Raw genomic sequence first — 13061 nt, forward strand, 5'->3', positions numbered from 1 at the left:
GCAAATTTGGTCATTCAACAATAAATATAGCTCTACATTTGCCTACATGGAAGTTCAGTTATCATATATAGGTTAAGAGAAACTAAGCCGAATTTTTACTCGAATGTATAATATGATACTTTTTTATTTTAAATATTTATATATGCCTAAGCACATAGTACATGTGAACAGTTTGAAAGGTTTATGCATCAGCATGTTTTAGTTATCTCTTAGTGTTGACATCTTAGATATTTATAATATTTTGTTCCTTTGTGCTTATTTGTATCTTCAATTTTTTCTATAATTCTATTTTAGTGTACTTAAAACTGAAAGTGATACTTAGGAGGTAAATCTGAAAGACTTTATGGTTAATTAGATCAGAGAGGGATAGTGGATGGTGTCATCTGTTGAAAATTGAGAAGAAACGGTAGGTTTCCCTGGGGAAATAAAATAAATTCAGTTTGGGCATTTTGTATTTGAAATGCCTCCCAGTTGAAATGTCTCTTGAATAGGTAATGTCTATACCATCAGAAGAGACGCTGAAACCAGAGAATGAAGATGAGGGGTTTATTCAGCTGAAACTGTCTGTGTGAATGGACTTGTCCTCTGAGAGCTCATGGCATGGAAGCTATACCCACTCTTTCCAGAAAAATACACAGATAATCACGATGTTTTCGAGGTAGAATTAGGACCTTCACAGACACCCCTCCACAGGAGCTTATCTTGAGAACATTATCTGGATGCAGTGATCCCAGTTTAAAAATTCTTGTCACATCACATATTCTCTATTTTATACCTCAGGAAAATGAGGCCCACATCGATCATGTGAGTTGCTTGAGGTGGGTTTAGCTGATGCACGCCCTGTATTAAAATCCATGTCCTCTGACTCTCAAACATTATATCCCCAAATAATTACATTTTGGCCCTGAGAGTGTATATTTTTTAATTTTTAAATTAAAGCTCGTGCTCGTGCTCCCTCTCTCTCTCTGACAAATAAATAGATAAAAATCTTAAAAAATAAAAAAATACAACACAGCCCTGGAAAATGTCACAAAGCTTATAGCATCTACTGGAAAGTAGCTTTAAAAGTTTCTGTTCTCATTGCTGTTACTGAACTGAAACTTCCCAGTGAGACACAGAAGGAAAACTGTCCTAATTGAATTCCTAGGCAGGTGGATGTCTACCTTTTCTCGAAAGTAGTTTTGTGGTCGTCGTGACTGTTGTTTTCAGTTCTGTGAATTAATTTGCATTCATACCCTTGCCTTGATAGCCCTTGAGATTTCAGTTCCCAATCCATAAAACTCATACAGCATATGCTCCTACCTAGTACCACTCAGGGCTTATTTCTCTTTTAATCCTAGGGGACCACTTTTGGCCAATTGAATCTGTTTCTCCATCTGACTTACCCTAAATCTTCTCAAATGGATTGGCCTTAAAGTTTTATCTGATTGAGGGGTCTCGGGTGGGGAGAAAAAGAGAGAGAGCGAACTTTTGAAGGCCGTATAAAAACAAAAGAAGAAAGACCCTGCATAGTATGAGTTCAGCTTCTCTTTTTTCTTAGATAATCGTGTATTTGAGTCCTTCACACGGACTAGCTAATGTAGAAAAACCAAGTCACGCTTCCTTGCTGCCTCTCATTTTCAGGCACAGAGGGGATGCTGGTTTTCTTAATGACCAGCAAGTAGTCCTTCGTTTTCTTAATCCATGTCGTTGTTGGAAGCTGTCATTATAATTTCCCTTTCATGCCTAGGGTCTGTATGCCGACATTCAAGGGAAAGATGCTGAGTTGAAGTTTCCCTTTGCTTTCTGTGTCCCGTCCCAGGAGCAGGCTTCTTGGGTTTGCCAATGTGATGACAACATGGTTCAGAGACTAGAGACAGACTTCAAGATGACCCTCCAGCAGCAGAGCACCCTGGAACAGTGGGCCGCATGGCTTGACAACGTGATGATGCAGGCGCTAAAGCCCTACGAGGGAAGGCCCAGTTTTCCTAAAGCTGCCAGGCAATTCCTGCTAAAATGGTCTTTCTACAGGTACTGTCTCGCTCTTTCCTAAGCTTTATTTATTGCACATGTTCTGCAAATAGGTGTGCGTGCCTCTCAGACAGAAGGAAAAGAAAAGAGTGGAGACTTTGTTTGGAAACTCCCCGTTGCGATTACCTGCAGCCCACCTCGGTGATTCCAGCATCGTGGAATTGTACCAGGAGGTTTATGGGAATAAACTCCGTTAGGGAAACAAAGCCTCTTGCTCGAAGCCCTGGAGCTTTCAGGTGGGAGCCTTTCAGGTGCCAGTCTAGGTGATGTGATCTGCAATAGTCAGAAAAGAGCCCAGCGCCCTCCCTCTTACAAATGTACATTATTTGGGCTTCTTTCGTGAAGACTTAACCCCACTCTCCTCTTGATTCGCTAGTGCGGGTGATTTGCAAACTGTGGTCGCTAGACCAGGAGCATCACTTTCACTTGGAAACTGTATTACAAAAGGGAATTGTCAGGCCCCTCCCCCAAATCTACCAGAATCAGAAACTGCAGAGGTTGAGCCCAGCGATCTGTGCTTTTAAAGAAGCCTTTTAGGTGATGGTGACGCATGCTCAGAACCATCTAGTTCATTTCTTAATTTTATCAGCTACAACTGTTTTCAAACCTAGCTGTACATTAGAATTAGTGTAAAAACAATAAAAATCATAGGAACCTCCCCAAACCCTATGGATTCAAAGTCTTGGTGGGTGGGCAGCAGTGATTAGGAATAGAGGTAATCAGAAATTTTGTCTTCAGAAAGCTTCCTTATGGTGATTCTAATGCATAGCCAGTTTAAGAACCAATAATCTAGTAAACAGTACAATATGAATCCCTCATTGACTAAAATAATATAGATATAAGTGTATGTTTTTATCAACATGGAACCTGGAAGAGAAAGCCTTTCAGGTGACATGATAGATGATATCAAAGGTCGGGATGAGTTGTTGACCATAGGTCTGTCCCAAGGGTTAAAAACAGAGCCTGTGTACCTAGGCTTATATACCATATATATATAGGATGAAATTGAGAGATGGGGTTTCATTTCATAATATGAATTAGGTAAGTTATATTTTTGACCCTGCAGTTTTTTCTTGTGGTGGGTATTTGGTTTTTTTGCTTCTTTGGATGAAGGTGTCCCCACTGACTCAGGCGTAAAGGCTGTATGTATTTTGGGGTGTAGGTAGTTCCTAATTTAGATCGTGTGCAGCCATGCACCTATCAGAAAGTAGTGACCACAGGACATTTGGCATGGCGGCTGTGGGCACATTATGGTCATCATCTAGACCTCAGTGAGTCCAGAGCTAGTTGTGTGGAGAGAAGGTCTATGAATAAGTCATGGAGTTTAGGAACTTGTTAACCCAGAAACCCAAACTGTAAGATTTCCATCTTCTTTTGACCGCCTTACGAAGATGGAACCAGAGATCTTTTAATTATGATGATAGCTGCTTTGGTTTTTATTGTGATTTCTTTCTTTCTGCTGATTTTACTTGATTTCATCCAATTCTTATTTCTTAAGCTGAAGGAGAGCTCCAGCTCCACTCTATAAGCTTAGAGTTAATTTCATCTTACATAATGGTTTTCTGATGTCTCGCCCAGGGTCAGATGCGGTGAAGGAAAGCCTGCCTGCTTTGTATTACTGTTGCTGTGTTTTTGTTTTTGGGCTGGAGTACTTCCACAGTTCTGTCTCTCCTATATTTGATACTTATAGCCCACGGGATTTGAGAAGGGCCTTACTGAAATGCCGCCTGACTCAGTGACCCCCCTCGTATGCTGCAGTGCTAGGTTTAGATTTGGGTGTAAGCGAGGAAGATGTTAACGAGAGATGTAGGTTTTCCCTGGATGTGTGGGGAAGATTTGGAAAACATTGTCACAGTGTCTCAAAGAAGCCAAAGCAACAGTAGGGGTAATAGTAAGAATTCAGAATTTTAATTTGGGAACATTTCTTAAGAAGATTTCAGATATTTTCCCATTTGCTTCTCAGCAAGTCATACAGATGGTATATATATTTCATGAATGATCAACGAAACCAAAGTTATACAAGCTGCTTGTTCCAAAACCTATATGGCCAAAAGCAGCACGCATTCTCTATATCCGAAAATGCAAGGTGTTGGTTTTTTTTTTTTCTCCTTCTTAGTGCTTGCTTATGTTGCTATGTCAGACTTGCCCTTACTCCTTCCTGTGGGTTTTTTTTTCCTATATTTAGTTGATATCGTTTTAGAAATATACCCCTAGAGCCTCCATCTCCGCAGAGATCTGTTGCAAGTATCTTGAAAGGAGAGAAAATTACTTACTTGTATTTCTTGTTCTCTGCAGATATACAAACCCGGTAGATCATCACTTGCCTGCCCTCTGTCCTCCCTGAGTTGGGGATAATTAGCTTGTTATTATTAGATGCTATTATGGTTATTATTTTCATTTCAAAAAGACTCAAAGGCAGATCATTCACGACCACAGAAGGAAAGGCATATTCAGACAGATGCATACCTCCTGCTGGTAGGAAAAGTCCAGAGCTTAGAAACAGAAGAGGCTTTTAAAATCTGAACTGTTTTTTACTGAGGCATAAGAACATTTTGGGTAATGAAAACTGCATTCACAAACTATCAGAGAGGCGGAACTACAGAGGTGTTGTTTTGTTTTTTTTTTTTCCCCACGGTTCTGGCATTGTAATAAGAATTTGGCGGTCACATACACAGACCCTTCGTGTTCTGAAGCCAGGTGCTTTCATAATTTCTAAAATTCTGTGTACGTGTTTACATGCATACAAAAGAGAAATGGGCTGGCAGAGAATTGTGACAGTAGTTGACACCCTGTTTCAGACAGGCTCTGCTCCAAAGGGGGGTCTCTCCTGGCCTAACCTGGCTTTGAATGACTCCGTTTGGCTCCCTGGGAGGTGGGAAAAAATATTACCACCTTTCTTGGGCAGACATGGAGAAGTTATGTGGGCCATTTCTCAGCTTGTGTGTTTTGTGGTTAACAGAACAGAACATTCCTCAGAGCCACCCTGAGGGTCACCCAAATATCCCATTTTTAAAGAACAAGACTTACAGCTTTGATACAGTGACTTGAAAGGGGGTACAGGGAATGTAGTTTTCCTACAACTGGATGATTTATAAATCTTCCAGAAAGTAATGTTCTTTTGGAGTAGACCGTAAGCACTGTTTGAAAAGAAAGTTTGCGTGGGGGGCACAGGTATGACGCTGTCCCCTTTCTTCTTAGGAAGGGTGTGACATATCCCCAGATACACAAAGAGGTGGACTGAGTATCATTTGTCAGGGTATATGTTTCAGCTTCCAGACCCTAGTTATAAAGATGAATACACAAAGGGTCTCTCATCTGTTATAAAATCATTAACTTGAGAACTCTGATTTTAAAAGAAGTTGAGTTTATGGTAACTTAGCAACATGAAATCCAGTGGAGTCTGTTTTGCAACATATCTTACAGAAGTCTGAATTAGACAAAAAGTTTCCAATTAAACCGTTAATTGTGTCATTTAATACTTGGCTTGTAGGGCAAAGGCCCAACATAGAGAAGATACTAAAGGGGACATAGCATTAATCATGCAATTCAACTGATGCTTTTCTAAACCTACAACAGTCATTTCATGGCATGCTTATCAGTATTTTGTAAAAAATAACTAGGGATTATAATGGAAGGTCAGCAGATTTTTGTTTTGTTTTCCAACAGATTTTGGTATTACGTGTGTGTTTTATGCTGAAATAAGATGATTGCCTGTCTAAAAGTTTCCAAAACACTCAGAATAAAAACCAAGGCTTTGTCACGGCCTACAAGACCCGAGCTCGTTGTGTCTTCTTCTCTTTGCTCCCTGTCTTCCAGCCGCACAAGCCTCCTGGCTGTTCTTTGAACATATCAAGGGTGGTTCTGCCTCAGAGTCCTTCCGTTTGCTCTCGCTTCTGCCGGGAAAGCTCCCATGTTCACATGGCTCACTTCAACCCAGTTTCCACTCAGTTATACCCCCTTTTCAGAAAGAGTTTACCTGACAGCCTCACTTAAATTGCCTGCCCCCATCACTCTCTGACCGCTTTCCCTGATTTATTTTTTTCCATAGGATTTATCACGACCTCACTTTATATATATATTTTTAAAGATTTTATTTATTTATTTGAGAGACTGAGATAGAGCATGAGCGGGGGAGGGTCAGAGGGAGAAGCAGACTCCCTGCTGAGCAGGGAGCCCAATGCGGGACTCGATCCCGGGACTCCAGGATCATGACCTGAGCCGAAGGCAGTCGCTTAACCGACTGAGCCACCCAGGCGCCCGACCTCACTTTATATTTTATATCTACTTGTGTTTTTTTCTCAACCGTTTCTCTTACTACAGTGTGAGTTCTGTTGATACCAGAATTTCCTCTGACTTGTTCTGGAACAAGACCCTGGCACAGAGTAGGAATGCAGTAAACCTCTATTGAGTGGATGAATGTAAATTCTCTTGGAAAAAAACAATGGGCTCTGCATATGTCTATAGTAAATGTCAGAAAGCTACTCAGTATGAATACTTTCCTTAGTCATTAACATGATTTCAGAGTTTTTCTATCTTAGGGGAAATATAAAGGCCTAAAACTTGAACTTAAAAAAATATGTATGTAATTCATCCTATATCTGTGGTATTTATCTCTGCAAAGATTTATTGACGTTCAACTGACCCAGAATTGTTTCTTTATATTTATAATGTCATCTATTCAAATAAACATATTTTAGGGGCGCCTGGGTGGCTCAGTTGGTTAAACGTCTGCCTTCGGCTCAGGTCATGATCCAGGGTCCTGGGATCGAGCCCTGTATCGGGCTCCCTGCTCAGTGGGGAGTCGGCTTCTCCCTCTGCCCCTCCGCTCTGCTGTTGCTCTCTCTGTGGCTCTCTCCCTTTCTCTCTCAAATAAATAAATAAAATCTTTAAAAAATTTTTTTAAAAATAAACATTTTTTAAATGAAATGAGTATGTGCTCACTTTAGAAAATCTGCAAAATATTACAAATAACAAGGAAGGGCACTGGCTGCCTCAGTCGGTAAAGCCTGCTACTCTTGATCTGGGGGTGGTAAGTTTGAGCCCCACGTTGGGTGTAGAAATTACTTAAAAATAAAATCTTTTTTTATTTTATTTTTTTAAAAGATTTTATTTATTTATTTGAGAGAGAGAGAGAGCATGAATGAGGGGAGGGGCAGAGGGAGAGAACATCCAAGCAGACTCCCGCTGAGCATGGAGCCCAACGTGGGGCTTGATCCCACAACCCATGAGATCAGGACCTCAGCCGAAACCAAGAGTTGAACGCTTAACTGACTGAACCACCCAGGCGCCCCCAAAAATGAAATCTTTAAAAAAAATATTAAGGAGGGGTGCCTGGGTGGCTCAGTCGTTAGGCGTCTGCCTTCGGCTCAGGTCATGATCCCAGGGTTCTGGGATCGAGTCCCACATCGGGCTCCTTGCTCGGCAGGAAGCCTGCTTCTCCCTCTCCCACTCCCCTTGCTTGTGTTCCTGCTCTCGCTGTCTCTCTCTGTCAAATAAATAAATAAAATCTTTTAAAACATAAAAAATTAAAAAAATATATTAAGGAATAAACTTAGAGCATTCATAATTTTAATACCCGGAAATAACCACTGGTAAATTGTTGGCGTTTTTTTTTTTTTATGTGATATAAAATTGGAATCCAGTTGTTTACCATAGTTTATCATCTGTGTCTTTCTTTCCCTTAGCATTTTTCTTTTTTTTTTTTAAAGATTTTATTTATTTATTTGAGACAGATAGAATGAGAGACAGAGAGCATGAGAGGGAGGAGGGTCAGAGGGAGAAGCAGACTCCCTGCCGAGCAGGAAGCCAGATGCGGGACTCCATCCAGGGACTCCAGGATCATGACCTGAGCCGAAGGCAGTCGCTTAACCAACTGAGCCACCCAGGTGCCCCTTCCCTTAGCATTTTTCACTTAACATTATATCCTAAGCATTTCTTGTCATTAAACATCTTCAGAAACATAACTTTCAATGTCTTCACAATATTCAGTATTACGTGTGTATCTTACACATTATTTAAACACTACCTTTTCCCCTTATTCTTAAGCATTTAGGTGGTTTTTGGCATTGTGATACAATGATAAAAAATACTGTAATCTTTGCATGAAATTGCCCCTGTATCTTCAGACACATTCTGGTAAAAATGTTTGAACTTTTTAAAGTGACTAACACTGTATTAATGAAGTGTGCGATCTCAGTGCTAATACTAATAAATTCCCATTTACTTAAGGGTAGGATTTTCTTTTTAAACTACAAGACAGGGGCGCCTGGGTGGCTCACTTGGTTAAGCGACTGCCTTCGGCTCAGGTCATGATCCTGGAGTCCCGGGATCGAGCCCCGCATCGGGCTCCCTGCTCTGCGGGAAGCCTGCTTCTCCCTCTCCCCTCCCCCTGCTTGTGTTCCCTCTCTCACTGTGTCTTTCTCTGTCAAATACATAAATAAAATCTTAAAAAAATAAATAAATAAACTACAAGACAGTTGTTCTATTAAAGAGACTCCTATATATCTTACTTCTTTAACTTGACATAGTATCAAAGACAACTTTCTTTTTTTTTTTTTTTAAGATTTTATTTATTTATTTGAGAGAGAGAGCATGAGAGGGGGAGGGTCAGAGGGAGAAGCAGACTCCCTGCCGAGCAGGGAGCCCGATGTGGGACTCGATCCCGGGACTCCAGGATCATGACCTGAGCCGAAGGCAGTCGCTTAACCAACTGAGCCACCCAGGCGCCCCTCAAAGACAACTTTCTGTGTTACTCCCTTTATGTCCGGTTTTTCCTCATTTCTCTAAACTGTTGCATACAGTTCATATATGAACGAGCCATAATTTGTAATTTGTTTAATTACCATGGACTGATTGATGGATATTTGGCTTTCCCTCCTAGTTTCTCACAGGTATAAATATTGCTACAATTAAAACGTATCTTTGTTCATTTGTGTAAATTTATAGAATTAGAATTGCTAGGTCAAAGGTTTTCTGCATTTTTTTTTTAAGATTTATTTATTTATTTATTTATTTGACAGAGAGAGACACAGCAAGAGCAGTAACACAAGCAGGGGGAGTGGGAGAGGAAGCAGGCTTCCCGCGGAGCAGGGAGCCCGATGCGGGGCTCGATCCCAGGACCCTGGGATCATGACCTGAGCCAAAGGCAGACGCTTAACGACTGAGCCACCCAGGCGCCCCGTGCATTTTTAATTTTGATAAATATTGCCAAATTTCCCTTCACAACAAAAGTTTCATGAACTTACACTTGTAGAAATAGTAAATGAGAGTTATTTTCCCATCTTCTCTGTAACACTGGACCTCCTCATCTCTTACAGTATGATAAATGATATATGGTGTTTTACTTCAATTTGCAATTTTTAAAATTTTGAATAATATTACTCATATTTTTGGCTGTTTGTTAGCCATTTGTCTTCTCTGGACTATATTATAAATATTTGCTGTCTTCAACAGAGATGCAATTAGGAGCAAATATTCTGGTTCTGTCTGACTTGATTTTTCAAAATTATTTACTTCATATGATCAAGTTTGGATCAGTATAGGTAAAAATGTTATGCAACATATTATTATTTTCATGTTGTGTTTGCTTTTGCTCTTTTAAGTAGAGTTTCTCTTTTAAGATTTTTCCATAGAAAAATAATTGTTTAATTTCAGATATATAGAATTTTATATCTGTTTATAGAATTATAAACAGAATTTTACATGTATGGCATATGAATGAAAGAATCTGTTTTTAGTAATTCACTTACAGAGTTCTACACTAAGGTGTTTGAGTCTAAGGAATTATTCATTAGAACTACTGTGTATGATAATGAATATATTATTAACTCTAATATATGTAGTACTGTGGTAATGGATAATTTTTTAAATACCAGTATAATTAACATACAGTGTTATATTAGCTTCAGGTGTAAATATAGTAATACAGTAATTCTATACATTACTCAGTGCTCATCATGATTAGTGTGCTCTTAATCCCCATTACCTATTTCACCCATCCTCCCCGCTCATCTCCCCTCCAAAAAACCATCAGTTTGTTCTCTATAATTAAAAGTCTGTTTTTTGGTTTGTCTCTCTTTTTTTTTTCCTTTGTTTTGTTTCTTAAATTCCACATATGAGTGAAATCATACGGCATTTGTCTTTCTCTGACTGACATTTCACTTAGCAATATAGTCTCTAGATCAGACATGTCATTGCAAACGGCAAGATTTCATTCTTTTTATGACTGAATAACATTCCAATGTGTGTATATAGATAGATAGATAGATAGATAGATAGATAGATAGATAGATATAGATAGATAGATATCACATCTTCTTTATCCATTCCTTTATCGATGGATGGACACTTGGTGCTTCCATAATTGAGCTATTGTAAATAATGTAATAAACATAGGGGTGCATATATCTTTTCAAGTTAGTATTTTTATATTCTTTGGGTAAATACCCAGTAGTGGGATTACTGGATCATCTAGTAATTCTATTTGTAATTTTTTGAGGAACCTCCATACTGTTTTCCTCAGTGGCTGCACCAGTTTGCATTCCCACCAACAGTGCACGAGGGTTCCTTTCTCTCCACATCTTTCCCAACACTTGTTATTTCTTGTGTTTTGATTTTAGCCATTCTGATAGATGTGAGGTGGTATCTCATTGTGGATTTGATTTGTATTTCCCTGATGATGAGTGATATTGAGCATCTTTTCATGTGTCCGTTGGCCATCTGGATGTCTTCTTTGCAGAAATGTCTGTTTGTATCTTCTGCCTATGTTTTAATTGGATTGTTGTGTTTTGTGTGTGTGTGTGTGTGTCTGTGTTGAATTGTTTAAGTTCTTTATATATTTTGGATACTAACCCTTTATTGGATATGTCATTTGCAAATATCTTCTCCCATTCGGTAGGTTGTCTTTCAGTTTTTTTTTTTTTTTTATTGTTTCCTTTACTGTGCAGAAGCTTTTTATTTTGATGTAGTCCCAATAGTTTATTTTTGCTTTTGTTTCCCTTGCCTCAGGAGACATATAGAAAAATGTTACTATGGCCAATGTCAAAGAAATTAGTAATGGGTAGTTTTCTTTGTTGTTGTTGTTGTGGTTTTAATTTTTATTGTTATGTTAATCACCATACGTTACATCATTAGTTTTAGATGAAGTGTTCCATGATTCATTGTTTGTGCATAACACCCAGTGCTCCATGCAGAACGTGCCCTCTTTAATACCTATCACCAGGCTAACTCATCCTCCCACCCCCCTCCCCTCTAGAACCGTCAGTTTGTTTTTCAGAGTCCATTGTCTCTCATGGTTCATCTCCCCCTCCAATTCCCCCCCTTCATTCTTCCCCTCTGCTATCTTCTTTTTTTTTTTTCTTAACATATATTGCATTATTTGTTTCAGAGGTACAGATCTGTGATTCAACAGTCTTGCACAATTCACAGCGCTTACCAGAGCACATACCCTCCCCAATGTCTATCACCCAGTCACCCCATCCCTCCCACCCCACCCCCCCACTCTAGCAACCCTCAGTTTGTTTCCTGAGATTAAGAATTCCTCATATCAGTGAGGTCATATGATACATGTCTTTCTCTGATTGCCTTATTTTGCTCAGCGTAATACCCTCCAGTTCCATCCACATTGCAAATGGCAAGATCTCATTCCTTTTGATGGCTGCATAATATTCCATTGTATATATATACCACATCTTCTTTATCCATTCATCTGTCAATGGACATCTTGGCTCTTTCCACAATTTGGCTATTGTGGATGTTGCTGCTATAAACATTGGGGTGCATGTACTCCTTCAGATCCCTACATTTGTATCTTTGGGGTAAATACCCAGTAGTGCAATTGCAGGATCGTATGGTAGCTCTATTTTCAACTTTTTGAGGAAAGTCCATACTGTTTTCCAGAGTGGCTGCACCAGCTTGCATTCCCACCAACAGTGTAGGAGGGTTCCCCTTTCTCCATATCCCCGCCAACATCTGTGGTTTCCTGACTTGTTAATTTTAGCCATTGTGACTGGTGGGAGTTGGTATCTCATTGAGGTTTTGATTTGGATTTCCCTGATGCTGAGCGACATTGAGCACTTTTTCATGTGTCTGTTGGCCATTTGGATGTCTCCTTTGGAAAAATGTCTGTTCATGTCTTCTGCCCATTTCTTGATTGGATTGTTTGTTCTTTGGGTGTTGAGTTTGATAAGTTCTTTATAGATTTTGGATAATAGGTAAGGGAAGCAAGGGCAAAAATGAACTATTGGGACTTCATCAAGATAAAAAGCTTTTGCACACGGGACGCCTGGGTGGCTCAGTTGGTTAAGCGACTGCCTTCGGCTCAGGTCATGATCCTGGAGTCCCGGGATCGAGTCCTGCATCGGGCTCCCTGCTCAGTGGGGAGTCTGCTTCTCCCTCTCCTGCTCCCCCCTCTTGTGCTCATTCTCTCAAATAAATAAATAAAATCTTAAAAAAAAAAAAAAAAAGCTTTTGCACAGCAAAAGAAACAGTCAACAAAACCAAAAGACAACCGACAGAATGGGAGAAGATATTTGCAAGTAATGTGTAGTTTTCTTAAGAGCTCACATACGTTATCTCATTTGACCCCCATACTAACCTTGAACCTTAAAATGTTGAATGGCATGCTTACAACTAAGATCACATTGTGGTTACATGAGTCTGTCTCACTCTAAACTCCTGCTTTTTCTTTTTCTTTTTAATAAATAAATCCACAAATGAGAGGTCCCCTGCCATCATCATATAATAACCTCCTGTTCTTGCTGCTATAACCAACTGAGAAGGAGAAGCTCATCTTCTCCTGTTCTGTATATTATAATTATAACCACTTATATTTAAGTAGTGGTCTGTTCATTCATAAGTTTATTTCACATCCTTGAAATAATCATGTAAGTTAGGTAAGACCAAAAAATGTAGCTTTTATTTTCACCCAAGAAGAAAAACAATCTCAGGGAAATGATTTGTTTGAACTCAACAGTGAATTAACAAAGAGCCAGAATCAGAATGTAGGGTTTAGAGTTTCAGATGTACCATGATCATCTGCTGCTTGCCAAACC

The 13061-nt window shown here is 39.5% G+C and overlaps 1 protein-coding gene across 4 annotated transcripts in view; it reads left to right on the forward strand.

The window, feature by feature from the left end:
- The window catches only part of RFX3 (regulatory factor X3), a 302075-nt gene that overhangs the window by 259422 nt on the left and 29592 nt on the right, over positions 1–13061 (forward strand). For all 4 annotated transcript variants that reach the window (XM_064579886.1, XM_064579885.1, XM_054509150.2 and 1 more), the window contains one exon: positions 1802–2010. In XM_064579886.1, the coding sequence (XP_064435956.1) occupies positions 1802–2010 (209 nt within the window). The remainder of the gene's footprint in view (positions 1–1801; positions 2011–13061) is intronic.

Source organism: Mirounga angustirostris, unplaced genomic scaffold (assembly GCF_029215605.1).
Source record: "Mirounga angustirostris isolate CCGP_5_RB_7025 unplaced genomic scaffold, mMirAng1.0.hap1 SCAF_15, whole genome shotgun sequence".
Taxonomy (NCBI): domain Eukaryota; kingdom Metazoa; phylum Chordata; class Mammalia; order Carnivora; family Phocidae; genus Mirounga; species Mirounga angustirostris.